Source organism: Ursus americanus, chromosome 13, assembly GCF_024610735.1.
Source record: "Ursus americanus isolate L20-20 chromosome 13, mUrsAme1.1.p, whole genome shotgun sequence".
NCBI classification, from domain to species: domain Eukaryota; kingdom Metazoa; phylum Chordata; class Mammalia; order Carnivora; family Ursidae; genus Ursus; species Ursus americanus.
In genome coordinates, this window is record NC_142139.1 from 64,852,124 (window position 1) to 64,877,926 (window position 25,803).

Consider the following 25,803-nt stretch of genomic DNA (forward strand, 5'->3'; position numbering starts at 1 on the left):
CTCCAGTGTGGCCAGTCTGTGTCCTTTGGGGGTGGCTGTGACTTCAGAAAAACACGTAAATCAGTTCTAAGTCAAGTTGGGTGGATGAATTGAGCAACGCAAATTCGGTCCTATAGACAAGTTTATTCTAAGACTGGTTGCTTGTGTGGCTCCTGAGCCAGGTCTAGCTGCCACTCCTGTAGACGCTTTCCAAAAATCCTTTGGCGTGGGGTTTTAGATGAGGTGTGTGGAGTCCCCAGACGAGCTGACTTGGCTCTGGACTGGATCGGGAGAACGGCGGGGCTGTAATGCTAAGATTGGCCACCAGAGGGGGCATGTGTTCCAGACCCCACGGGAGCTTCCGCGATTGCTCCAAGAACTTTGTATTTATAAAGACTGGCCGCCAGAGCAGCTGCAGTTCACATCTCAGTATCTAGCAGAGCCGCTGGTGCCTCCACAGAACATCTCCCGAGCGCTGCCTGTGGCTGACTGAGGCGAGGCACCAACCCAAGGACTCCCCAGCCACAGGCCTGAGTCAGGCCTAAGGCTGAGTCTTTGCCTCCTGCCCCGAGCCTCCTGGAGAAGTGCCCCCCGAGAGGAGTCACTGAGCACGGAGCACCGGGGCAGCCTCCTTCTATGACTCCGTCTGGCTTTGGCAGGCTGTGGGGACGCGCCGCGCGGGGCTGCCTGGGTCTCAGTGTGGTGACAGCGGCCAGCTCTTCGGTCACCATGGCGAACCCCGGGAACTGAGGGGACAGGCGCTTCTGCAGCCTCGGCGGGGGCGCTCAGGTGAGTCTTGGCCCTAACTCTGTCCTAGCACCTGAGCGCAGTGTCCCAGAGCAGCTGCCCCCGGGTGTGGGGACCCGGATGTGGCCGCTGGAGCAGGGCGCTGCGTCCGGGCATCTCGGGATGCGGAGTCTGGAGGTGCAGCGCCAGGTGGGAAGGTTCTGGCTGTGGGGACCACGGGGGCCTCATCCAGCTGCTGTGAGCCTGCATTTGGGGAAGCTGTTGCCTTAGTTGCAACTCTGCCAGGCTCGTGCCGCAGCTCGGGAGCCTATGCCGGGAGCCGACGGTGCAGGTGACTGTCCCTCTCTATGTGTGAAGTGTGTGTACATGGCGCGTGCCACTGGTGGGATGTGTGAAGGGAGAGCTTAACATCCGCCCCTTTTCCAGCTTCGGGTTATGATTTAGGTTAACTAAGTACCGTTAGAGGAGAGGGCCGTATTCATGGGGATTTTTACTTGGTTTCAATGAGTTTAAAGCTATGCCATTCAAAGAGAAGATGCGAGCCCTGCAGAGTTAGATGCTGGAACCCAGACATGCTGTCTTTGCACAAGTGAGGCTCATGCCACCTTCAGCAGGAAGAATCGATCGAGTCCTTCTGCTGCCCAGAGTGACTTGCGAGTAAGGGTCCAGATTTCGCTCTGATCTGTATTCACGATAGCTTTTTTGCAAAGGGAATCCCAAAAAGCACTGTGGCCTGACTGGCAGGAGGGAAGCCTCAGGAACCTAGAGACTGCGCCTCTCCTCCCTCGCCTAACTGCTTGGCAGGATCAGAAGATGCTGGGGGGGGGGGGGGGGAAGGGGCTGTTTCTCTCCTGACTCGCAGCACCAGCTCGCTGTGTACCCTTGCTTCCCTGTGAACCATTCCACCGGAGGCTGGAAATAACTGGGCAGCTGGCAGATGTGCTTCTCCCCTTCAGAGAGGTGATGACCTGAGGCTGAACGAGCTCAGCGGATTGGGCCAGGTTCCCGTGTAGAAGTGGCTCCAGGACAGGAACCCGTGTCCTCTGAGCTCCCCACCCCGTGCAGGCCTGCCTGGAGCTGCCTTGGGTGGAGCTACGGATGTCTGAGGGCTTTAGCCCTAAAATGTAGCATCCAGACATCCCTAAGAGGCCAGTAAGATGTCCCGTCCCTGGGGGAGCAAGGCCCCATTCTTTGACTAGACACACAAAAGTCCAGTCTCCTCAAACTTTCTCCATATGTCACTTTGGCGTCCACACCCTGCTCATGTTTCCACAGTCCTCGTCCCCTCCCTTCCAGCTCCCAGAGCCTCTCCTTGGCCCCAGGGCCCCTCTTCACTGACCCTCTTCACTGCTGGGTTTGGGACCCTAAGGGTGGCTCCTGAGAGGGACTGAAACAGGCTTTCTGGACGAAGCAGCCTTGTGGCTGGGTCAGTGCCCTGGGTGGGACGCCTTTCCCTGGTGCCTCACCCTTGCCTGACATCATTGACTCTTGCCTCTTGGGGCCGAGACTGGCTTATCTTTAAAGTGGGAACGACACACTGATGCTACCTGCCCCCCTCACAGTGGCCCTGGGAGGGCAGAGAGATCCCGGATGGCGAATGGTCTGTACCTCCTGGGGCATGGGCACACGCAAGGGGTGCATATCCCCTCTTTTATCACCACGCTTGGCAATGAGTTTGCACCTTGCCTGAGAGCACGAACTTGGCCCCAAAGGCTGTAAGGCCAGTGATCGAAGGGTTCAAATTCCTGCCCCTCATTTCCAAAGAAAGAAAAATAGCTCAAAATAAAACCTGGGGCAGACAGAACATTCTTAGGTTTCTTTCCCAAGTAACAAACATGAGCAGAGCTGGCTGAGCACTTCCAATCTCATCTCACTCACATCTGGCCTCTGCTCCGCCCCGGCCTCTCTACTCAACAGACTCCCCAGGGCTCCTGCTCCACCAGCCCAGGGGTGGGGAGGGGGTAGAGGAGGGGCCGCCCTATAGACACATTCCAGATAACAAGCCTTGCATTCCAGCTCTAGTCCAGGAGCTGATCCGCAGAGGGGAAGGTGGAAATGAAGATGGGGCTAACCTGGCCCAAGCTCATGGCCACACCCCCACCGCCAGCATGGCAGCACCCCATCGAGGTCTGCGTGACCTCTGGGCAGCAGCGCCTGTTGCCTTTGGCAGAGAGAGGATTATCGCTTGCAGAAGAGACACTGACCTCCTGCTTTGCAGCTCCCCAGGATGGAGGCCAGAGGGAGGGGTGCTGCACTTAGTGCTTGTGAAACAAGGGAGGGTCCCCTGCAGCTTAGCAGCCGTGGAGCTGCTCAGGAGGCCCCACCTAGAGGCTCATAGTGGGTGGAGGACTTGGACGGAGCATGGGTGTTGGGAGGGTAGCAAACCGGACATAACCGCAGCACAGAGAAGCTGGGTGGGAGCGGTTTGTGGGCTCCCGGGAACCCCTGGGGCAGGGAGGGGAGATCCTGGCAGAGCTGTGGGCTCCTGCTGGCCCCCCTCTCGCGCAGGCTGGAAGAAAGGCCCGCAGAGGCTGTGATCACCCTGCCCGTGCAAGCATGCATGTGTGTGTGTGCACATGTGCGCACCTGTGTGCATGGCATGTGGCGTCTCATTACTTGAAGTGACAAGAGCAAGAAGCCCCTGTCCGTCCTTCCTGGGCCATCGGAAGGACAGCTGTATGGCAACTGGCCGTTCCTACCTCTTCTCAGCCCTGAAGTCAAAAGTCTCTGGAGACAAAGGTCAAGCCATGAATATAAAGGGTTTAGGTTTTGCTCTGCCTGCCGGAGCGGTTCAGCCAGGCTCCTCCTTCATTATCCCTATTTACTGCCACAGTGCCGATGGCTCCTTTCCTTCTGCCTCCGAAGAGGAACTGATTGCCTTCAGGCAGCAGGCATTGTGCCCCCCCATCCCATGCCACCTGCCAGGACCTTGTCATTCCCTCCCAGGTGGTAGACCCCTAGCTGGGCTCTCTGGGACTCAGAGTCGAGTTCGCTCCACACTGGGCCTGGGACCCATCCATCCTCCCAGGGGCTTTTATCTTCCAAAGAATTTGCTCTTTAAAAGTGGATTTTTGGTTCAATAACCAGATAGTCCAAGAGCATCAGGACCGAAGGTCAAGCTAAACTTATGGCTGGAACGGAGCTGAAATTAGAAAGTAATTTGTCAAATCACCAAGCATATATGAAAGAAAGAGAATAGCGAGTGTTTTATGTAAATAAACACTTTGTAATTTGGCTCAAAATGTAGGTTTTTCTTGTTACACAAAGAATGCAAACACGTTGTAGAAAACCCAGAATATCCAGCAAATAAAAATAAGCACAAAATCCCCACAATCCCCACCAGAGTCTTCTGATACAGAGCAACCCAGAACATCTCCAAATGGAACCTTGCTTGTCACGGACTCAGGACACGTGTATATATTACAAAACGGGATAGTGTTGTACACACTTACGGAAATGGTGCTGGTTTACCTCAAATAGCATGCCGTTTTCCCGTGTCACTGGGTACATTCCTGGAGCGCCATGGGGCAGATCCAGAGCCCCAGCGATCCGGCTTCAGGAGGCCATGCAGACACAGACACTGGCCCCTCCCCTAGTCTCAGGCTGCCCAGGTCTTAGTGTCGGGGGACCCCACCAAGGCCACGGGTCCAGATGAATCCCTGCTGTGGTCCCACTGCACCCAGCCCCTATGGAACATGCCAGCCCGGTCAGCACATTTCCAACATGGGGCAGGAGCCCAAGTCTCTCTAATGTGCCCAAAACTCTAGAGGCTGGGAAGTCACTCCATTGGGGTCAGGAGGGTCAGGTCCTCCAGTCTCCACCAAGCATGGCCCTCAGGGCCCCTCTGGCTCCGGCTCTGGCCCTAACCAAGGGCTGTTAAGACAAATGGATGGGTCCCGTGATCAGAAGGGTCCAAAGGGCCTCGGCCTTCCCAAGAGCTGAGGAAGTTGGGTGGGGACTCGGGATCCCGAGGATGTAGTGGACAGCACCTGTTGATGAGAGGCGGCTGGTGTCAGGCTCCGGGCTGTGGGGATGGGCGCCTTGTTCCGTGCATTCATTTCTGTGTCCGCCTATAGCTTATTGTCTCTTTCCCCTGCCTCCCTCCTCCCTCTCCTCTCCCCTCGCCATCCTTCCTGCTGCTGCTGCAGGTCAGAATGGAGAACAAGGCCATGTACCTGCACACAGTGAGCGACCGGGACACCAGCTCCGTCTTTGAGGAGCCCTTTGATGGCAGGAGCCTGTCCAAGCTGAACCTGTGTGAGGATGGTGAGTGCCTCTGGCTTCGTCTTGCACTGTGGGACCAGCCCTGTCTCCCTATCCAACCTTGGGCATTGCCCCAGGGCAGTGGTGACCGCCCCTCTAACACTTCTTATATGCAGCTTCATGCTTTGAAAGGTCTTTGAATTCACGCATCCTTACAAATCTGTGTGACCTGCAAGATGTGTCTCCATTTCACAGATGAGCTGGTGGAGGCTGAGAACGCATTAAGGATCATAGAGCTCGTCAGTCCCAGAGGCGTTCCAGCACTGAGTCTCCTGACTCCTGGGGCAGGCTTTTTGCCTCTTTGCCTTCCTCTCCTCTGGGTGAGTCAGGCTGGGGTCAGGCAAAGGCGTGTGAGCCAGTGAGCCCAGACCTTCTCAGATGAGGCACCCCCGAGCCATTTCTCAAAGCATTTGTGAGGAGAGAGCATACTCATCAAGGTGCTCCTCCTCCCCCTGGCTCAGAGGCCCCAGATCATGCCATGGGAAGGAGTTCCTCATCCCGGTGACCCAGATGGCCTGCGTCCTTGGGAACTGGTCATTTGCCAAAACTGAAAATTCAACTGATGCTTCCTCCAAAGGAGCCCAAAGCACCTTGCCAACAGACTGAATCCTGTGTATCCAGTACAGAGCTTGACCCTTAGTAGGTGCTTAATAAATGCTTGCTACATGAATGAGCACACTCCTTTTTGCAGTGAGCTTAGGGGAGGAGAGCATTGTCCCCACTTTAAAGCTGAATAGAATGAAGTTTGCAGAAGAGTCTCATAAAGACTTATGGCCAATTAGGCAGAGACAGGCTATGATAGAGTTCTCCGGAGAAACAGAAACAGAGCGATATATACGTATGTAAAAGATTTATTACGAGGAATTGGCTTACAGGATAATGGAGGCTGAGGAGTCCTACAATCTGCAGCTTCAGGCTGGAGACCCATGAAAGTGGGTGGTGGAATTCGATCTAAGTCAGAAGGCCCAAGAACAAGAGGAGCTGACGGTGGAAACCACAGTTTGAGGGCTGGAGAAGATGAGAGGCTATGTCCCAGCTCTGTGGGCAGGCAGGAAGCAAAAGCAAATTCCTTTGCCTTTTGCTCTACTCAGGCCCTCAACTGATTGGACGAGACCCACTCCCACCGGGGAGGGCAATCTGCTCTATTGAGTCCCCAATTCAAATGCTGATCTCATCTGGAAACACCCAGAAATGATGTTTCCCCTGGCACCCGTGACTGGTCAAGTTGACAGAAATTAACCACCATGCAGGCCTTCATTCAAGGCTCTTTCAAACACCATATTTTCCCTCCACTCTGCTAGCTGCCTTTGTCTCAAAATTACTCAAAGAGCGAAATGCCTCCCCATCCGGCTCTAACCATGTCTCTCCTCCCACAAGGTGCTGAGTGCTGGAAGGAATGTTGGGTAGCTCAGAGATGTAGGGGTCAGGGACAGTCTCAGCAGGGAGAGGAGACAAGATCTGGGCTCCTGACCGATAAGCCCCCACCAGCTGCCCTAGTAAACTGCCCACCATTGTAGCTCTTCCTCTGAATTCCATTCAACAAACATATTTTGAGGCTCTTCAGTGTGTCAAGCTCTGGGTGGGGGGTCAAGGATGTTCCAAAGAGAAATCGAACCATCCTTGTCCTGAAAGGGCTATGATCTCAGTGGAAGGGACTGGCCTGGGGACAACGACCCATAACATAAAGTGGGCAAAAATACGTGCGAGCATGGTAGTCCCCCCTTATCTGTGGTTTCGCTTTCCACGGTCTGTTCTCTGCACTGAACTGTGGTCTGGAAGCAGATGATCCTGCTTCTGACCTATTATCAGAAGGCCAGTCTCAGCCTTGTGTCACTCACCTCAGCTCCTCTCATCACACAGCCATTTGATCTCACGTCACCAGAAGATGGGTGAGCACGGTGCAATACGATATTTTGAGGGAGAGAGAGAGAGACCACATTCACATAACTTTTATTACAGCATATTGTTATGAATGTTCTGTTTGTTATTATTGTTGTTAATCTCCTGCTATGCCTGATCTATAAATAAACTTTATCACAGTGTGTGTATATAGGGAAGAACACAGTACATATAGGGTTTGTGCTCTCCGTGGTTTCAGGCATCCACTGGGGGTCTTGGAAGTATCCCCCATGGATAAGGGGGGGGACTACTGTACTGGAGTTAGGAGAAGCCATTCCAGAAAAGGCTTTAAAGACTGAACACAATTTTGTAAGAGAAGAGGAGGGTGGGGAAAGGTGTCATCAGCTGTGTCACACCAAGCCGGGCCAGTGCTTCTGTCAGGTTACTGGCACCTGGGAGGGCTGGGTCACTGGCCAGTGCTCAGCACTCCACTGTCAGCACAGGCCAACTTGGCTTTCGCACAACTGATCCCGCCTTCTCCCTATCAGCCCCTCAGGAGAGGACTGGCTTGGCAAGAAAGAACTGGGGTATAGCATGGTGGGGGAGCCTGGAGGAGCACCAGGGCCAGCCTGGGGTGCAAGTCGGGGCAGGGCAGGGACCCCAGGGCAGGGAGAGGCCAAGGGTGCGAAGTGTCACCAGGCCTCATACCCCTTCCATCATCTTGCTGTCTCTTTTTCTGAACCCCAGATTTAAAAAGAACATTTGAACCAGAGGGACTGAAAATAACAGTAATCTCAGCCACTGTGCTTTCTAGGCCCCCGGTGGGGAGGAGAGCTGATCAGAGGACAGTTTTAGAGCCCTGCCAGGAAGAGTCCTCAGGGGTCCCCTGAGGCCTGGCACCCCTGAAGTGGGCACAAGTTGGAAGATGTGAGGTGGAGGCTGACTCACTCCTCCAGGGCCTTGTGACCGGACTGGGTCACATCCCTCTCTGGGCCTCAATGTCTTCCTCTACCAAATGGGGGCATGGTAGAGGGGAGGTCTCTGTGAGGTTCTGTCCAGTTCTAGAATTCTGTGCATTGAAACAGACCTGGTCATTGCATTCGGGGTGTGGTCCTTTGAAAAGCTAAGTTGGAACGTGGTGCTGCCCTGAGCAAAGCCCACAAAGCATCCCGTCTCAAGGAGAATAAAAACCCAGGTGCTGACAGTGGCCAAGGAGGCTGCTGACATTCACCTTGACCCTGCTGGCATACTCACCTGGGGCCTCTGCTCCCCAGAAGGTTGCTCTTCCACCTCTTCCAGTCTTTGCTCAAATATCACCTTCCCCATTAGGTTTCCTGTCCCCTTGCACTCACGGCCCCTTTCCTTGTTTCTCTTTTTCCTGTATGCCATAGTTCTGTTTCCCCTAAGGCACTATGTAATTCTTATTTATTATGTTTATCATTTACTGTCTGTTCCTTGAGGGAGGAATATAGACTTGACAAGGGCAGGCACCTCTGTTTTGTTCAATGGTGTCTCTTAAGCCTGGCACATAGTAGGTGCTCACTAATTATTTATTGGATGAATGAATGAATGAATGAATGAATGAACGAACATTGGGTCCTTGAAATCTAAAGGTGGCAAAACAAATATATTCTAAGCCTGATCTCTAAATTGTGTGGTCTTCCCCACTCTTGAATGATCTGGCCTCCAGGCATGGGCGCGGGGATGGCATGAGGACCCCAGAGACACCAGAGTGTTGAGATGAAATCAGCCACCTAAGCTTGTGGGTTTCTGGTTTGACTTTTTCCCCCTTCCCTTTCATTTCTAAGAGGAAATCGGTGAGCTCTGACTTGGGGAAATTCAAGCCAGATTTGATCTGTTTCCCCAAGATTTCGTTCTTTGATCCTCATCTCTGGAGAGTGTAACTGGAGAGGGAGAGGAAGGGCTGTGGGGGGGAGGAGGCTGTTAGGAAAGCACAGGGTGGACAGAGATGGGGAAAGGGAGGGAGGCCCGAGCCGCCCCATGGGCCCTGAGTAGATTTAAACAGCAATGTCTGGTAGGCCTTGCTCCAGGATTTTCCCCTTGAAGGAAAGGAGATGGGGAGGAGGGGTGGTGCTACTCTTGGCTCTGGGGTTATTAGGATCTGGGGAAGCGAAGTCGCAGAAATGCAGCCCGGATATTAAGGTGTGACTCAGACTTGAATGCAGGCGGGACTTGAAAGACATTAGGGTGTAAACTGTTATTTCAGAGGTGATGCACTGAGAATCCCCTCCTCTCCTATCCCTCCCCCACCCCCCTGTCCTTTCCTAACTTGTCTTCTCTTTCCCTCCCACCCTGTCTTTATCTCTCCCCCTCTTTCCCTGTAGCAGGTAGGAAGGGAGGGGGAGGGGCCCTCCATAAGAGGCCATCTCACCCAGTTCCTGCACGGTGCATCCCCACAGCCTTCAAGGTGCACGCCCACACCCCTTGCTCCCCACGTCTTGGGACCTCTACCCCTCTGCACCCCTTCTTGGGCCTTGTCTCAGGACCCTGTCTCCTCCCTTGGGTCTGAGCTGTCGGCATCCCCAACGGAGCCCCCCAGTTGATGGGCAGGCCCCAAGGGCAGGGCGGCCTCCCCTCTGTGCCACCAAGGGGAATAGCTTCGGTTCCACCTGTCTTGCTAGAATTGCATGGAAGGGCTGATGGCAGAAGGTGACCTCCAAGGTCCTGGAGCCCAGCCTCCTGTGACCTCCATGACCGCTTCTACCTCCCTTTGAACAGAAACCCAAATGGGGGCCAGCTGGACCTGCTTGCCCCTCTCCCCCCCTTCCCTTCCTCTTCCCCCCTGCTCTCACCTTCCGTGGTGCGGCCTTTCTTTTCCTGCCTGCGTAGCTGTAGGCCTCTTCATCTGGCGCCAGGAGGCGAAGGCGGAGGGCGGGGTGGGGGTGGTGTTTGGCTGGGGCTGGCTCCTCCGCGGCCCTTCCTGAGGGCCAGAGAGAGGTGTTAGTGTCAGAAAAATACTGTAGTCATGCTCACCCCGCGGCCTCAGGCACTCCACCACGCTCGCGGCGTCATCCTGCGGCCGCAAATGGGAGGCTCGCGGAGGTAATGAGTTACACATGCTCCTGGCTGCGCCGGGACGCCTGTAGCCAGGCTGCTGGCTGAGTGTAGGGCCTGAGCCCCCCGTTCCGGCGTTCCTTCCCCATAAAATTAAATTATTCTCCTCGGGGAACCCCCTCATCTGCCTTCTCATCAATCAGATCGCCCTGGTTCATCTTGGCGCAGCTCAGGGCTGCCGGGAAGCAGCCCAAGGGCAGGGGTGGGTTTCCTGGGCGGGTGTGGCTGGGGCCTCCCCGAGGGTCACCGCCCTCTACAGGTTGGAGAATCAGGCACTGGAGCAGGAGGAGAGCCGAGGTATTAACTGGTGCGGCGCCGCGGTGCTCTCGGGGTTGTGCCCCAAAGCACAGAGCAAAGCGCTGCTCCATCCGTCTGTGGTCATCGGGTGGCCAGGCTGGGTCTGGGTCCTGGGTCTCTCTTGGCCAATGGGCTGTCCCTCTGTAAGATGGGGAACAGCCTGGGGAGGTGACAAGAGTCTGGACATTGCAGTTTGGCGGGTCTGGGCTCCGCGCAAGGGTGTCTTGTGTTTGAGCCCCCCTCCCCCATTCCCACAGGCCACCATTCACCCTGCTCTCTACCTCGCTGGTTTGGCCATGGAGTGGGGGAGGGGGGCAGCCCTGGCAGGAGGTGGAAGGTTGGAAGACCGGGAGGGTGGAGTATTTATTCCCCCCAGGTCCTGCCTTAACGGGACATCTTCGGCTGCCTGTGTCCTTCCACCCAAGGTCACAGCCCCTTATAAGCCACCCTTTCCCCAGGGTTTTCTCCTTACAGGTTCTAGCAGTTGTTCCCCTCCTTGACCCCAGGGGCTGAGGTGGTTGCATCCAGATGGCACCACTCTAGCCTTCGTGGGCATTTCACACCCTGGCTGCACTTTGCATATATTTCTTGATTAAATCCTACAAAGTGTTGTATTTTGACTGGGCCACCGGTTTCACTGGGGCCTTGACTTTCTAATCCTCAGTGTCCCCATCTGCAAAATGGGAATAATGTTACCTCACAGGAGCCCTGGTAGAATCGGGTGACGTAACCCAGGTAAAGCACCTTGTGCACAGTACAGTCTAGATACACACTTCACGTCCCTGCCCTTTGCGGAGTCCCTTAGAATTCCTGGGGGAGCGAGGAAGAAGGAGAGCGAAAGGGGACGGGATCAGGAGCAACTGCAGTCCCCCCACGGTCTCCCAGGAAACACCCACATCACTTCTCAGGGTATCTTAAGGCTGGTTCTTACCTTCTGCTGAAGAAAGCAGAGTTTTGGTTAGTGGGCTCCCTCATGAAGCCTAGATTTTCAGGGAAATCAAACCAAGTCTTTTAGTCCTGGTCCCCAGCTAGATGAATCTGTAAGGAATGTTCTAGATCCTGAGGGCCGCTAGTTCTGGGGCATATGTGAGTCTGTCCATTCCCCACCCTGATCAGAGGCAGTAGGCTCCCAAGGGCCTTCCTGTGGTGTGCCACCAGAAGCGTCAAGGGATGAGTTCATTGTCTCTCGGTGAAGGCTAGTGTCTCATGGAGGGAAGAGTGAGAGGCACCCAGATGCCCCAAGGGCTCCTTCCGACATGAGCCTCTGCTCCCTTCCTTCACGCAAGCCCCCAGCCCCTCACCACAGCACATTTCATGTGGCATTACTCTAGGGAGTGAGGGCAGTGAGGATGGCTCTGAGGTCAATGGCATGGACCTGACCCCTGGCCCCTCACACTCCGGAGCGGGGCTGCTGGGAGGAGGTCTGCGGTGACAGCAGCACCATTGGTGGGAAGGGAGTGGAGGGGTGCTGAGTCAGGGCATGGCTATTCCTCATCACATCACCCACTTCTTCCCACCCAGGGACCCTGCTCAGGTGGTTCTTGACCTTTATTCCTTTGTTCATTCATTCATGCATTTATTCATTCATTTTTTCATCCTCATCTTTCAATAAGAAGGTGCGTTGCAGGCCGTCTACAGGGGCTTTGCACTGACTACATACAGGGAGAGGGGCCAGGAGGCATGAGACATGGCCCTGCCCTCTGTCATTTCACTGTCACTGTGGTTAGTCTGTCCCCTGCTCTCCCCCCTGCCCTCCCCACGGTAGACCAGCACGACATTGGTCCACATGCAAAGTTCACTTACCTAGAGGTGATCCGGTGGGAAAGACATTCAGAGCACATACAGCCTCGCTCGCCCCAGGTACCTTAGTCCAAACTTAACATCCTTCATGGCCTTGTCTTCTCCGTTGTGAGGATGGCATTGCATGGTGGTGAAACCACAGGCTCTGAGGCCAGACGGGCTGGATTCCAGCTCCAGCTCTGTTGTGTGCTGGCTGGGAAACCCTGAACCGGTTCTTAGCCTTGGCTTGCCCTCCTCTATACGATCGACTCAGGGCTATGGTAGGGCTACCTGAGTTACTCCACTTCCAGTCCCTGTAACAGTGCCTGATACATACTGAGCACTCCATCCAAGTTTGATCTTAGGAGAAGTATGGTTGCATCCCTCTGTTCTTCTGCTTCCACCCTGGGGCCTGCCCAAGGCACCCTACTTCCTCCACATTCTCAGTTCTCAGTCTCTAGGACGGTGAGCTTCATTCCTACCTTGTTCCCAAGTTTGTCTGGTGTTGATTCCTGGTGTCAGACAATAAGCAGCATGACAGCTGCCCTCTGAGTCTAGAGCCCCGGCTTCTGTCTCTTTCCCAGGCCTTTGGCCTGGGCTCCTTGGTCCTTGTCAGCCCCTCAGTTCACACTCAGCTGCAGCTGTGTGCACTTGAGTCCCTCTGGATGGCAAGCCCCTCGTGTGCAAATGCTGTCTGCCTTGGATTCATCTGAATATTCCTAACACCTAGCACTGTGTCTTGAACACAGCAGGCACGACGCTGAATGAATGCACACATTCTTGCTCACCAAATCCGTAAGTACCAGGTAAAGGAATGCTTCAAGATGTGAGTTTAAGACAAAAGCAACTGTGACTTCATTCATGCAAAGATGACAGGTTTTATGGGGCTGCTGCTGTATGCAGAAATTAAAAGTCATGGTGCCTGCCCTCAAGGCACTTAAAGTACCCTGAAGACACAGACAGGGAGACCAATCCTGCATTATAAGTTGATTCATGCTCTAATGGAATTGGGTGCAAAGTGTAGATAGAGGGGAGAAGAAGGAACCCTAAGTCTGCCCTGGGGAGGAAGGAAGGCATCCTGCAGGGATCGCCACTGGAGTGAAATATGGAAGGGCAGACAGCAGTGTGCCTGCTAGAAAGGGCAGAGAAGGGTTTCCCAGTCAAGGGAGGTAGCGCAGAGCTCAGGCTGAGGCCGGGTAGCGGTGGGAGGCCATGAATGTTCACTTTTGGAGCTCTGCTAGGCCAGGCACTGCTCTAAGCATTTGACAAGTCTGAGCTCATCTGATCCTTACATCAACTAGTGAGATGAGTCCCGTTATTATAGCCAAGTAATACATGAGGAAACCAAGGCTCAGAGACCTGCTAACTTGCCTGAGCTCACAGTTAGGAGGGATTGGTGTCTTTGTTCACTGGGGCTGCTAAGACACTACCCCAGACTGGGTGGCCTCGAAACAACAGACATTTGTTTCTCACAGTTCTAGAGGTGAGAAGGCCAAGTTCAAGGCACAGGCAGATTCCGTGTCTGGTGAAGACTCTCTTAGATGGGCTCTTCATAGATGGCCATCTTCTTACTGTCCTCACATAGTGGAAGGGCAGAGGGAGCTCTCTGGGGTCTCTTCTATGACAGCACGGATCCCATTCATGACGTCTCTACCCTCATGACCTGATCACCTCCCCCAGGCCTTACCTCCAATTATCATCATGTTGGCTGCAGCATCTGAATTTGGGGGGATACAAACATTCAATACACAGTGATCGGAGTCAGGATTAACTGACTCTACAGCCCAGACTCTTAATTATATTGAAGCTAAAGCCAAGTCATGGAAGGTCTTCTGTCACATCCATAGGAATTTGGGTGTCTAGAGGCAATGGGAAGCCAGCAAAGGGTTTCAAAGCAGTGAAAGGATGAGGTCTGATGTCCATTTTAAGACGGTCCCTCTAGCTGCAGTAGGACATTCGATTTTTCAGCAATTACCTCTCTGAGCCATTTCAGTGGAGTGGGAGAGAAGCCAAAGCGCAGTGATTATGTCTGTCTTGAAAGAGAGGGTGAACACCCCATGCAGACTCTGCTTTCGAGGATGGGAGGAAGCTAAGTGCAGTGGGTTCAGAACAGAACAGGAGGAAGAGAACTGGATGCAGTGGGTACCTGCGATTCTTCCAAGAAGTTCTGCTGTACAAGAGGACAGGGAAATGGAGGGGAATGGAGGTCAAGAAAGACTTTTATTTTAAGATGGAAGAAATAGTATGGTTTATGCTGATGGAGTGATACAGTGCAGAGGGAAACACTGGCTAAGTAGACGTGCTGGAATGACATCCTTGAGTAAGTATGAGAAGGAATCTGATGTGAGTCAGGGGAGTTGGCTCAGGCAAAAGCACAGATGGTTCGACTACAGTGACAAAAGGAAAAGCAAAGTGCTAGAGCCTGGACCCAGGTCAGTGGTTACAGTATGGAGGGAGCTTAAGGAAAGCTCGCTTCTCATTACTTCTGTTTTCTCAACTGGGAAAGCAAAAGTGAAGATAGAGGAGGAAGTGTGAGACGGGTGTCCAGGGATGAGTGTGTGGATGGCCTTGGAACAGGAGCAAGCCCCCTGGATCACATCAGGGCCCACTTGGGTCTAGTGGTCATGAGCTTAAAGTCAGCCCAGCAAGCATGGTGGCGTGGTTTTCCGTTTCCGCCTATGCTCAGCTATGTGGATGGGAGTGCAGAGTCACAGAGTGAGCTCTAACCAGATTCAGTTTTGCCAAGTGTGAGGACGCCAGACAGGGGCAAGGGGATTGAGGGTGTGTCTAGCAGGTGAATAGCGCAAATCATGTAATGTAAGTAGGACAAGGAGGGAAGGAACGACTGAGTGGGGAGACGTAGGGGGGGGGGTTGGGGGGGTTAGGGGGGTTAGGGTATGGGAAGGCAGTAGGGTCCAGGGTGCAGTCAGGGAGTGCCAGAGTCGAAGTTCTTGAGGGAGCCCCCCTCAGGAAGACAGGAGAGGTGGTAATAACATGGGACATTTGAAATGGAGATTAATACAGAGTTTTGATTATTGATAAAACCAGTGGAAATGAAATGTGAGCCTCATATGCAATTTTAAACTTTCTAGTAGCCACACAAAAAGGTGGAGACACAGATGAAAGTAATTTAGATACAGTAATATATTCTATTTGCTCTAATATATCCAAAATATTATCATTTTGATATGTAATCACTATACAAAAGCGATTGAAGTATTTCTGTTTTTTTTTCCATGCTGAGCCTTCACGGTCCAGTGTGTATTTTGCATTTCAAGCCCAGCTCAGTCTGGCCCAGCCACATTTCAAGTGCGTCAGGGCGGAGGTTAAAATCAAGAGAGGAAAGGAGGTCAGGAGGAGTTTGAAATGGAGATCAAGAGAGCAAGAGTGAACGCAAAGAGGGGAAGGGTGAGCAGATGTCCCTTAGCAACGAGAAGAGTGCCGTTGTGATGTGAGAGTCTAAGATAGGGAGGGGAAACGAGAGAGAGAATATTCTGGAAATAGCAGTGAGGAGCAAAGAAAAACACTTACTGAACCCTTAGGCCAATTGTATGAGAAGGGGAGGGAGAAAGCCACACTTGGGAAGACAAGGGAAACAGGTTTCAATTAGAACAAAAAGAAGAAAGTGAAAGAACTGTCCAGAGCAGAGGGTGACAAAATTAGAGATTTTTTTTAGGTGACTGGCTGGGAGGTCCAGGGCTGCACTGTGGGAAGTAACTGGGCAGGGAAATGGTCAAAGGAGGGTAACAAAGGCTGTTTGGGGATTTTCGTGGGTGATGGAAAGTCCTGAGGGTTCTGGGGCTTCTGTGGCGCTGCTGGAAGCCAGGACCCAGGGCTCGGTGAGACTCATCCTGCTGGTTTCAGGGCGAAACGGATGGTGAGGCGGTGTTTGTAGGAGGGGTCTTGCCGGCAGCACACACAGTCCTCGGACAAACTCTCTGCCCGCCAGGGTGGTCTGTGGGCTGGGGTGGGGGCCTCGTCCTGCAGCATCAGGAGCTCTGGAGTTCATTTTAGCTCCTGTGGAGGCGAGGAAGCCAGGGGAGGCCGGGGAGGTGGCCGGGTGGTGAGAAGTGGTCATAGCGGAGTGATCATACGGTGGCCCCCCTTGGGTGAGCATGTGGCACAGGCAGGCTCTGTGCTCGGGGCCTCAGGATATTGTCTCCATTCAACCTCAGTCTATATTATTATCCCCAGTTTGTGGGTGAGAAGGTGAGGTCTTCGGTGAGGTCAATTTCCCAAGGTCACCCAGCCAGTCAGAGGCGGAGCCTAGATTCAAATACACGCCGGCTATTGGGTCCTTAAACCCCACCCCTCCATGCAGCTCATCCCATTCCCTCCTGCTCCAGGCCTTGGGGCCCCTGTAATATCCAGAGCCTTGCTGGTGGCAGTGAGGGCTAGGACTGTGGATTTTTAGAGCTTAAGGTTTCAGAGGTGGAGACATTCAGGGTGATGACGAAGCCAGGGTGGGGCCATGGGAATAAATGGCAGCGATGCAGGAAACAGATGGAATGCATTATTCCAAGAGGTGACACTGGCAGGAAATAGAGATAAATGCAAATAGGCTTGGACGAGAGCACAGGGACACGAACCTCAAGGCGGACCTAGGGTCGGAGAAGTGCCCTGCCCTCCCCAGCGCCCCTGCCCCCACTACCTCGTGGGACTTCTGGCCTGGAGTCTAAGCTCCGTGTGCAGATTCCGCCATGGGGGTTGGAAGATATGAACACAGCTGTGAGGACGAGGCCCAGCCCTGCAGACGTGGTTGCTGATTAACAGAAGGCTCCCGAAGCTGACGGGGGCGTGTGATGGTCCCAGCCCCCGTGCCTTCCCACTTCTGCTTTCTGGCTTGGGATCCATTCAAGTCAAGAAACCCAAGGTGTTCCTAGTGCCCGCACAGAAGCCTTGTCTTTAGAAAGTCCTGTTAAGAGAGGAGGCTTCAAGGAGGGAGCTGGCTGCTGGCTTCTCCTGACACCTGGGTGTAGGTTAGTTTCTATCATCCAGCTGTCACCTTGGGGAGCACAGGGAATCTAAGTGGTGGAGGAGGGACTAGGAAGAGAGAACATACTAGAGACCCAAAGGGGGCAGAGGCAGCATCAGATCAGGAGGGGCAGACTGAAGAGAATTACTAAGGGCAAGGGAAACTGAGGACAAGCTTTCCCGATGACGGCCATACACCCCAGTTTGCTCCAACAGTCTGGGTTTATGCCCGCTCTTTCTGCATAGTGGTTAATAGAGCACAATTCGCTCTTAAAAAGTGTCTCTGTTTGAAGGTGATCTCATGGTTTGTCCACAAGTAAAAGTGAGCCTGACCTTGTCCTCCTTGCCCGGTGAGTTGTACTTGGCGTCTTGGTCCTCCAGTCCCGTTCGACCTCCGCATACTCTGCCAGGTGTGGGAATTCATTTCTTCCCTCCAGAATTATGATGACCCCACAGCCTTGACTTAAGAACACCTATTAAGATGTAAATGTAACGTCTTGGGGCGCCTGGGTGGCGCAGTCGTTGGGCGTCTGCCTTCGGCTCAGGGCATGATCCCAGCGTTCTGCGATCGAGCCCCACATCAGGCTCCTTTGCTGGGAGCCTGCTTCTTCCTCTCCCACTCCCCCTGCTTGTGTTCCCTCTCTTGCTGGCTGTCTCTCTCTGTCAAATAAATAAACAAAATCTTTAAAATCTTAAAAAAAAAAAAGGGATGTAAATGTAACGTATGTAGCATTTCCAGGGTGTCCAGGGGGAGTTGGTTTTAACATGTCAGCTTATATTGGGGGTCCCTGAAGGGTGTTGACGGATAAAGATAAGAAGGGCGCTGTCTTGCCAGTGGATGGATGTGGCCGTGAGAAGGGCCCGCCCGCCTGCCTTGCAGATGCCCAGGGCCCCCTGTGGAACCTTTGGTTTGTTGAGCATGCCCTTTCCCTGCCCTCTGCCCATGGTCCTCCTGGTAAAAGAGTTCTGTTTTGTGGTCAGGAATAAGTAAAATCTTTTAAAAAAATAAAATAAAATGAAGGCTTTGTTATTATTCATGTCAGGGTAGGACTGCCATTGAAAAGATGGTTTGTGGGGCCTCGATGGGTCAGCTGCTTAAGCGTCTGGCTCTTGATTTCGGCTCAGGTCATGATCTCAGGATAGTGGCCTGGAGGGAGGAAGTGGTAAAGGAGGTAGTGGTCATATGGCAGTTGAGTGGGTGATCTGCAGATGAAAGTCTTGCTTGCAGGCGAGTTTCTTTATTTGGGCCATCCCTGGGAGGGGCAGTCTCCAGAGTCAGCAAGGCCCTAAGATGTTGATGTGTCAAACGTAGAAACTAGAAAATATGGTTATTAAAAAAGCCTACATAATGGTTTGAGCTACCCAGCAAGTCTGCATTTAGTTTATTAGTCTCATTTAACTACAAATAGCCAATAGATGTTAATTGAGCACGTGCTATATAGGCTAGGACCTGTGGGATACAGAAATGAATCACAGACCCTGCTCTCCAAGAGCTGACCCTCTGTATTTTGGTTCATTGATTTATGGATACGATTCTGTTCACATTAGTACCTGTACCATAATTGGTCAGTTTCCCAACAAAGCTCTATGCATGATAACCTTTGCTGGTTCCAGGCCTTACCTGGTGACAAGGGTGAGTGGATCTGAGGTCCAACATCTTCACTCAGATCCACTGAACCCCCTTCTGGGGCTCAGCTAGCTCTGTTTTCCAGCAGAGGCCACAGAGGCTTCGGGGACACTTCCAGCTCAGTCCTGTACAGGTGGCCTTCCTCTTCTAAACCAGACACCCAGATGGCCCTCCCAGCTCAACTGGGGGAGTTGGGGGAATGAGACAGGGGGTGTTAAATGTATCCATTCCTGCCCTGAGGCTGGACCAATTCACCAGACCGAGGCAACCAGGCAGTGGGAGGGAGGTTCCACTAGTGACCTGGGAAGAGTAGTGACTTAAAACCTAACAGAGCTGAGCCCTGGCTCCCACGTTGCAAACACATCATCAGATGATTTATTTATGACAAGGGGCCAGGAGAAGAATTGGGAATCTTTTCAAGAGGGACCCAGAGCCACTCTGTAAGAAGAGTGTCTTTTGTGGCTGGAATTTAGGCAGAACCCTGAGCCTGCTGTTTGAGTGACTGCATTGACAACATTCCTTCCAATCCACGCACTGTCGTGCTAGGCAAGAGTGGGGGCATCTTCTACTGGCCCAGGACCCACTTCTGCTTCCTGGGGACTCCATGGCCCCTCCCTTCCTCCTGGGTCCCCGTGACCCACCAGCTCACCTTGACTGCCCTCATCTCCCCTCCCACCTGGCTTTCTCTCTCCATTCCTCAGCCCAACTGCAAAATAATATGCACCCCAGCCAGAGTCCCTTCCTCCTCCCACTTGCCTCCTGCTGAAAATAAGCACACAAGCCCTTAATTGTTTTCAAGAATCTTTATGCAGAGTGACTTGGGAAATAGATAGGGGCTGAGAAGAATAACAAATATTGCAGGGACATTGCAAAATTACAAGATAACTCTAGAAGTACCAGAAGAAACTGTCCTAGTTCATCAAAACATCTAAACAGAATTAGCTCTGGCCATCCTGCCTTCCACACGGCTCTCTTTCCTAGAAATAGACGTGAAAGTCTCAGACTCATCTGATCACGCAAAAGACCATGGTCACCTTTGCCTGCCACCCTCACTGGGTCATCTGCCTCAGGGACTCAGGTCTGTGGTTCCACCGGGCACAGGTGACTGGTGTTCACTGTACCGCAGCTGGTGGTTCAGGACCCTCCAGACTTAGGTCAGGTTCAAGTGCAGGTGCATGGCTGTCCCCCACAATATCTCTGCCTCACACCCTCTTCTTCCCTTCACCAAGGGAAAGTAAACAGTAGTGCCCATTAAAGCCAGAAAGGGACGGCAGCTTCAAAGACAGAGGTTATTTGGGGCTGCCTGTTACAATGAACAATGTGAGTGGTGAGTAACCAGAGTGAGGATGAAGTCAGCCTTGGGTGGTTTTTAACAAGATCCTTGGATGAGATGAGCCCCAAGGTCCCTCCCAGCAATCAACCCTTATTTCCACCTACTATTTATGAGCTGCGGGACCAAAGAGAACAAAAGGAAAATGACTAAGTGTTCGTTGTTGGTAAAACCGAAGCAGGTGACCATTGAATCACTTGCATCCTGTTTTTTATGTTGTTTAGAACCCGGTTCTTTGAAAAGAAGTAAATACTCGTTTTTATCAATTTGTATTTTTTTTTAAATGGGAGGAAAATAATTCAAACCCATAACTCCCTGAATGCTCTAAACTTATGATTAAGACATTGAAAACTTATTTTTTTCGAGGAAAGGTTAAACTGATGATGGGGATAGCTCAGAATGTTTTCCCACGTCTCACAGTTAACAGGAGATGGAGGCAGGCTTTGAACCTACCCCTACAGAGCCCCAACCTCATGCTTTCCCCCCGGTGAGTGTGTGAGGAAATGGGGACCAGAGTTGCCAAGGCTCCCATCCTAGTGTGTCCCTGACACCAGGGACTGTCTCCTGAGGCGTTCTCGGCTCAGCTGTCTGGGGTTGAGTGGCTTAGAGATAAATTTTCCTTTTCTGTTCTTTAACTGTTGCTCCCATGCACCTCCCCACCCTCAGCAGATAGTACTTTAGCCAAAACTCTTTGAGGGGGGAGCTGGGGAAGGGGAGACTCTCATTCCCATGATCAAAAGGAACCCTTCACAATTTTAATCTGGGAATAATAAAGTTGTTTGAGAGGACCTCATTTGAATGTGTCTTATTAAAAAGAAATCAAAATTAAAAATCTAAACTAAGCTCTTATAATAGTAAGTCTTTTCGTTGATTTTCCAAGAATGTGTCTTCACATTCTCTTTTGATATGACAAATGCCTTACTCTAGAACTGTGTATCTCTGAGGCATGGGTGTGTGATCTCATCTAGAATCAGAATCAGAAGGTCCACGGGTGGGGCTTAGGCCCCAGGATGGCTAAGAAGTTCCATGCATGATTATACTTCTCAGCCAGGATTAGCGTCAGTTCAACCCTAATGAATTGCTCTCACAAATTTACCTATGTGGGCACTACGTGGCAATCTGACGTCATGGGTGAGCAAGGAAAGCCAAAATATCGTTTAATTTTAAGATCAAAATTTTGCTCAAAAATATGTTTTTACAACCAACGGAAATGTATTGAGTATTCTCATAAGACAGGAACTTTGCAGCAAAAATGAATGCCTTACACGTGTCTTCATTTCTGCAAAGAACCGTATTGTGGTTCTGCTGTGTGCTGGTTGATGGGTAGAGAGCAGTCAATGAGATACACCTTGCCCCCAGAGGACTTTTTAGACAAGTTGGCAAACAGGTGTAAATAGACAATTGTGAATAATAAGGTTAGTGTAGCAATGTGTGCAAGGTTCTGACATCGTTCTTTCAGTGGCACCTAATCCCTAATGTTCTACCTTCTAGAGTATTCTTTTTTTAAAAAAGATTTATTTATGAGAGAGAGAGAGAGAAATAGTGCAAGCAAGGGGAGCGGCAGAGAGAGAGGGAGAGTCCTCAAGTCCTCAAGTCCTCTGACTGGGAGCCCAATGTGGGGCTCAGTCCCAGGACCCTGAGATCATGACCTGAGCCAAAATCAAGAGTCAACCGCTTAACCAACTGAGCCACCCAGGCCCCCCTAGAGTATTCTTAATCTTGAATGTCTAAAAAATTTGGTTTTTCTTCTCTATAAATGAAATCTCCTTCTATATAAATGAAATCAAATTCGTCTTGCAGGTTGTCATATTGTGATTTAATTACTCTTACTGAAGTCAGCGTTCCTCAGAATGTGGCTATCTACAGTACAGTCATACTCAGGAGGACTTTAAATGATATACAGATGTAAGTTTGTTATTTTAATAGCTAGGGATTTGTTTTAATGTGGAATAGGAAGATACTAATTTTCCACTTACCATGATATGAAATTTCCTTCACAAATAAAAGTTAAAAAAAAAATGAGTGACGAATTAAATAATAGCCCGGAGATACTGGGCTGTGGCAGAATCGTGCAGGCAACATGCAGGCCGAATGTCTGCAGGTGGGGAAACCATCTCTCTGCTCCCAGATGATCAGGAAACCATAGGCCCCATGCTGAGATGCACAACATCTTCCAGCCTGGCACTCAGGGGCCCACTCGGCAAGTCACTTTGCATTTATTTTTTAGTCTCTATTTGTTTCCTTGGAGCCACTGGCCATGCCCTCTCCAAGCCCCCTTCTTTTGGCTTTCCCATCTCCTGCCAAGCCACCCTCACTTCTGGAGGCCACTGCAAGATGGAAAAACCTTTCGCTTGATTCCTCTAGATCTTGGAAGAGTTTTTTGTTTGTTTGTTTTGTGTGTGTGCCATTTTCTCCCTCGATCCGGTCTTGTGTGCGACCATGTCTGCAAACAACAGCTCTGTTTAATAACTAACAGCTTCGCCTGGTGCTTTGCTCATAACTGTTCTCACATGGAGGGAGAAATTTTTCTTCTTAAAGTCACAGTTTTTAAATTTGTAGTAGCTGTAAATCAGAAGACAACCCTGACGGGAAAGAAACTGGATTTTAGCTCATCTAGGAAGGCCTGTCCTTCTCAGCCCTGCTGAGTGGCTGCCTTCTTTGTGCAGACTCTGGGACCACGTCCCAACACAGAATGAAACACTGTCTCTGCCATGCAACACTGTACTCGTGCGGTCTCTCTATTCCATACCTGCTTCACTCACACCTGTGGAACGGATGCCTGTTGATGTGTCTTCCCCTCAGATGTAAGCATCTGAAGGGCTGCGGCCATTTTGACTTCTCATTCAACAAATATTTTAAATGCCTACTGCATGCCAGGCACAGGGCTAGGAACTGGGAAGGAGGAGGCAACCAGGCCTTCACTGTCTCTCCCTCGTGCAGCTTGTCGTCTTTGCCCTTTATACTGTCTATCCTAAGTGTATTAGTTATCTATTGCTGCATAACAAATTGCCCCAAAACTTAGCAGCTTAAAACAACAAAGATTTATCATCTTCCCAGTTTCTGAGGAAGCCATGGGTGTGCAGGGAAAGCCAAGATTTTGTCTACATTTTGAGATCAAAATTATATGTTTATGTATATATGTGTTTACATATAATATGATCTGGCAGGAATCTGGGAGTAACTCAGCTTGGTTCTGGCCCATGGGCTCTCACGAGACTGCTGGCAAGATCTTGGCCAGAGTGTGGTTATCTGAAGGCTTGATTTGATGGTGCATCTGCTCCCAGGCTCACTCACTTGGCTGTAGGCTGACAGTCTCAGTTCCTTATCATGTAGCTTCTTCATAGGGTGTTCATGACATAGTACCGGCTTTCCCCTGAATGGGTGTTCCAGGAGAGGGAAAGTGAGTAAGGAGAAGCCACTGTGGCTTTTGTGTAATCTCAGAAGTGACACACTATCACTTCTATGGGTCACACCAACCGAATCCTGGTGGCGCAGTGCAGAAGGAGACTGCATAAGGGGACAGGGATCGTCGGGGGCCATCTTGAAGGCTGGCTACTACAGTAGGGCAATAGATAGTGCGTGGTCGATAAATGCTTGTGAAAGTTTTTACCCCGATAATCCATAAGTCAGCACTACTTTTTTTTTTAAATAGACTTTATTTTTTAGAGTAGTTTCAGGTTTACAACAAAATTAAGCAGGAAGTACAGAGCATTCCCATATACTCCCTGCCTCCACACATGCACAGGGTCCCTCAAGAGCAACATGCCCCACCAGCGTGGTACGTTTGTTAGAACCGATGAACTTACACTGACACATCACTAGCACCCAAAGTCCATAGTCGACCTTAGTGTTCACCCTTGGTGTTGTGTATTCAATGGGTTTAGACAAACAGACAATGATATGTATCCATCATTATAGTATAATATGGAGTAGTTTCACCACCCTAAAAATCCTGTGTGCTCCTCCTATTCACCCCTCCTCCCCTCTAACCCCTTCCTCTTCCAGAATGTGATGTTGATGCATACAGCCTGTGGCCTTTTCAGGTTGGCCTCTTTTACTTAGTAATATGCATGTAAGCATCCTCCATGTTTTGTCTTTTCTTTTCTTTTCTTTCCTTTCCTTTTTTTTTTCTTTTCTTTCTTTCTTTTTTTTTTTTAAACAAATTAGTGAGCATACTTTTTGCCTTGGTTTTACTGACTGTATCATTTTGGAGTGTTTTTAATCTTCCACTAAGCCTAAATAATTTGAATGGTTTACCCAGCTAACATGCTGCTGCCACATTAAATTAAAAAGTCAGTAAATATGTTTTTATTTATTTTTTATTTCATTTTATTTTATTTTTAAAAATTTTTTATTATGTTATGTTAGTCACCATACAGTACATCCTTAGTTTTTAATGTAGTGTTCCATGATTCATTGTTTGCATATAACACCCAGTGCTCCATATAATACGTGCCCTCCTTAATACCCATCACTGGCGTATCCCAATCCCCCACCCCCCTCCCCCTGAAGCCCTCAGTTTGTTTCCCAGAGTCCATAACAGAAGGGGGAATGAACCAGTAAATATGTTTTAAGCAGACTTAGTAACTTGTCTTTCTCCTAAATTGTCTTTTTTCCCTTACAATCACATTCTCTAGCTATCTTGCCAGGATCATTCATTTTCTGCTTGTCTAATGCATTTGTGGAAAACCTCTGTTTGAAATTCTTATATGTACTACCGAAGGCAGATTTTGTTTAATGTACAAAGTTGAGTCTTGCTAAAAAACAAAGCAAACAACAACAACAAAACGCACGAATCTCTCTAAGAAGAAGAGTTGTGTTGTGTGTTAGCTGAGGAAGGGACCTGTCACCAGTGGGTGCTGGCTGTTAAACAGAAGCCTCAGATAAAGGGGAAGGGAACTCTTCTTTCTTGATGGGAAAAAATAGGGCTGTATCATTGCAGTTTGCCCCAACAAAGGCCATGAAGGAAGAGCCCAAGACTGTCTGGGGATAAACATAAGGATAATGGCATTTCAGCATGGGCATCTTCTGATGCTTCATGGCAGTTAGGTGGCCACTGTCATCGGCAGCAGCACTGTCATCATCTAAAGAGGAAGCAGGGCGTAGAGCAGGAGAGCCGGGACAACCGTCAGGATAACAAGAACTCATATTTGTGTAGTATCCCATGCTGTGCCTACCATTCTGACTCTCTAGGAAAACAGCCTTGTCTCTACTCATTTGCAATCAGGGAGCTAGCAGCTCTCATGAGAACAACAGCAACAAAAGGTGAGACGCAATAAGAAGCCTTCAGATTCTATTGTGTAAAAGGGATAGAACATCCTAGAAAAGGAGACTTAGGGGAAATTGAAAAGATATACTCTGCTCAAGTCTTACTGGAAAAGCAGGTTAACTTTTCAAAATTTGCTAACAGTTAAGGGTTGATGAGAATGCTGTTTGACTTTGTATGTCTTTGCTCCAAATTGTACCTGATGTTTTAAGGAAATATTACACAATAGTTCTACTTAGCTGTTTTAGCAGCAGTATTTTCAGTGAAATGGAGTAAATGAGTGGGAAAATGTTCTTCACTCAACACTACCTCTGGGGAGCCAGGACACCAAGGTGGTTGCTCGTCCTCTCCCTCCCAGTAACCAAACCTCCTGAAGGCCCCAGAGATGGTCACAGTACCTGAGAGGTAATGAGTTGCCCCTGAAACATCTTGCTTGCAAACCCACAGTTGCCAAGGAATTACAAACATTGCGCCATCTTTAAAACACTTTAGAGTATCAATTATTTCAAGCTTTTCTGCTCCCACACCTTCCTCCATATCTAGCACCCTCCACTTACTCAGCAATGTTGTCCCTCATAGAGAAGGAGAATAAGCATAATAGGGGCATGCATGTTTTGAAAAAAATGC

At 50.6% G+C, this 25,803-nt stretch overlaps 1 protein-coding gene across 2 annotated transcripts in view; it reads left to right on the plus strand.

Moving 5' to 3' along the window:
- The first annotated feature begins 386 nt into the window (after positions 1 to 386).
- SCARA5 (scavenger receptor class A member 5) overlaps positions 387 to 25,803 on the plus strand; it is a 117,547-nt gene continuing 92,130 nt past the window's right edge. For both annotated transcript variants that reach the window (XM_045774121.2, XM_045774122.2), the window contains exons 1-2: positions 387 to 768; positions 4,875 to 4,992. In XM_045774121.2, the coding sequence (XP_045630077.2) occupies positions 4,881 to 4,992 (112 nt within the window). In that variant the 5' untranslated portion in view covers positions 387 to 768; positions 4,875 to 4,880. The remainder of the gene's footprint in view (positions 769 to 4,874; positions 4,993 to 25,803) is intronic.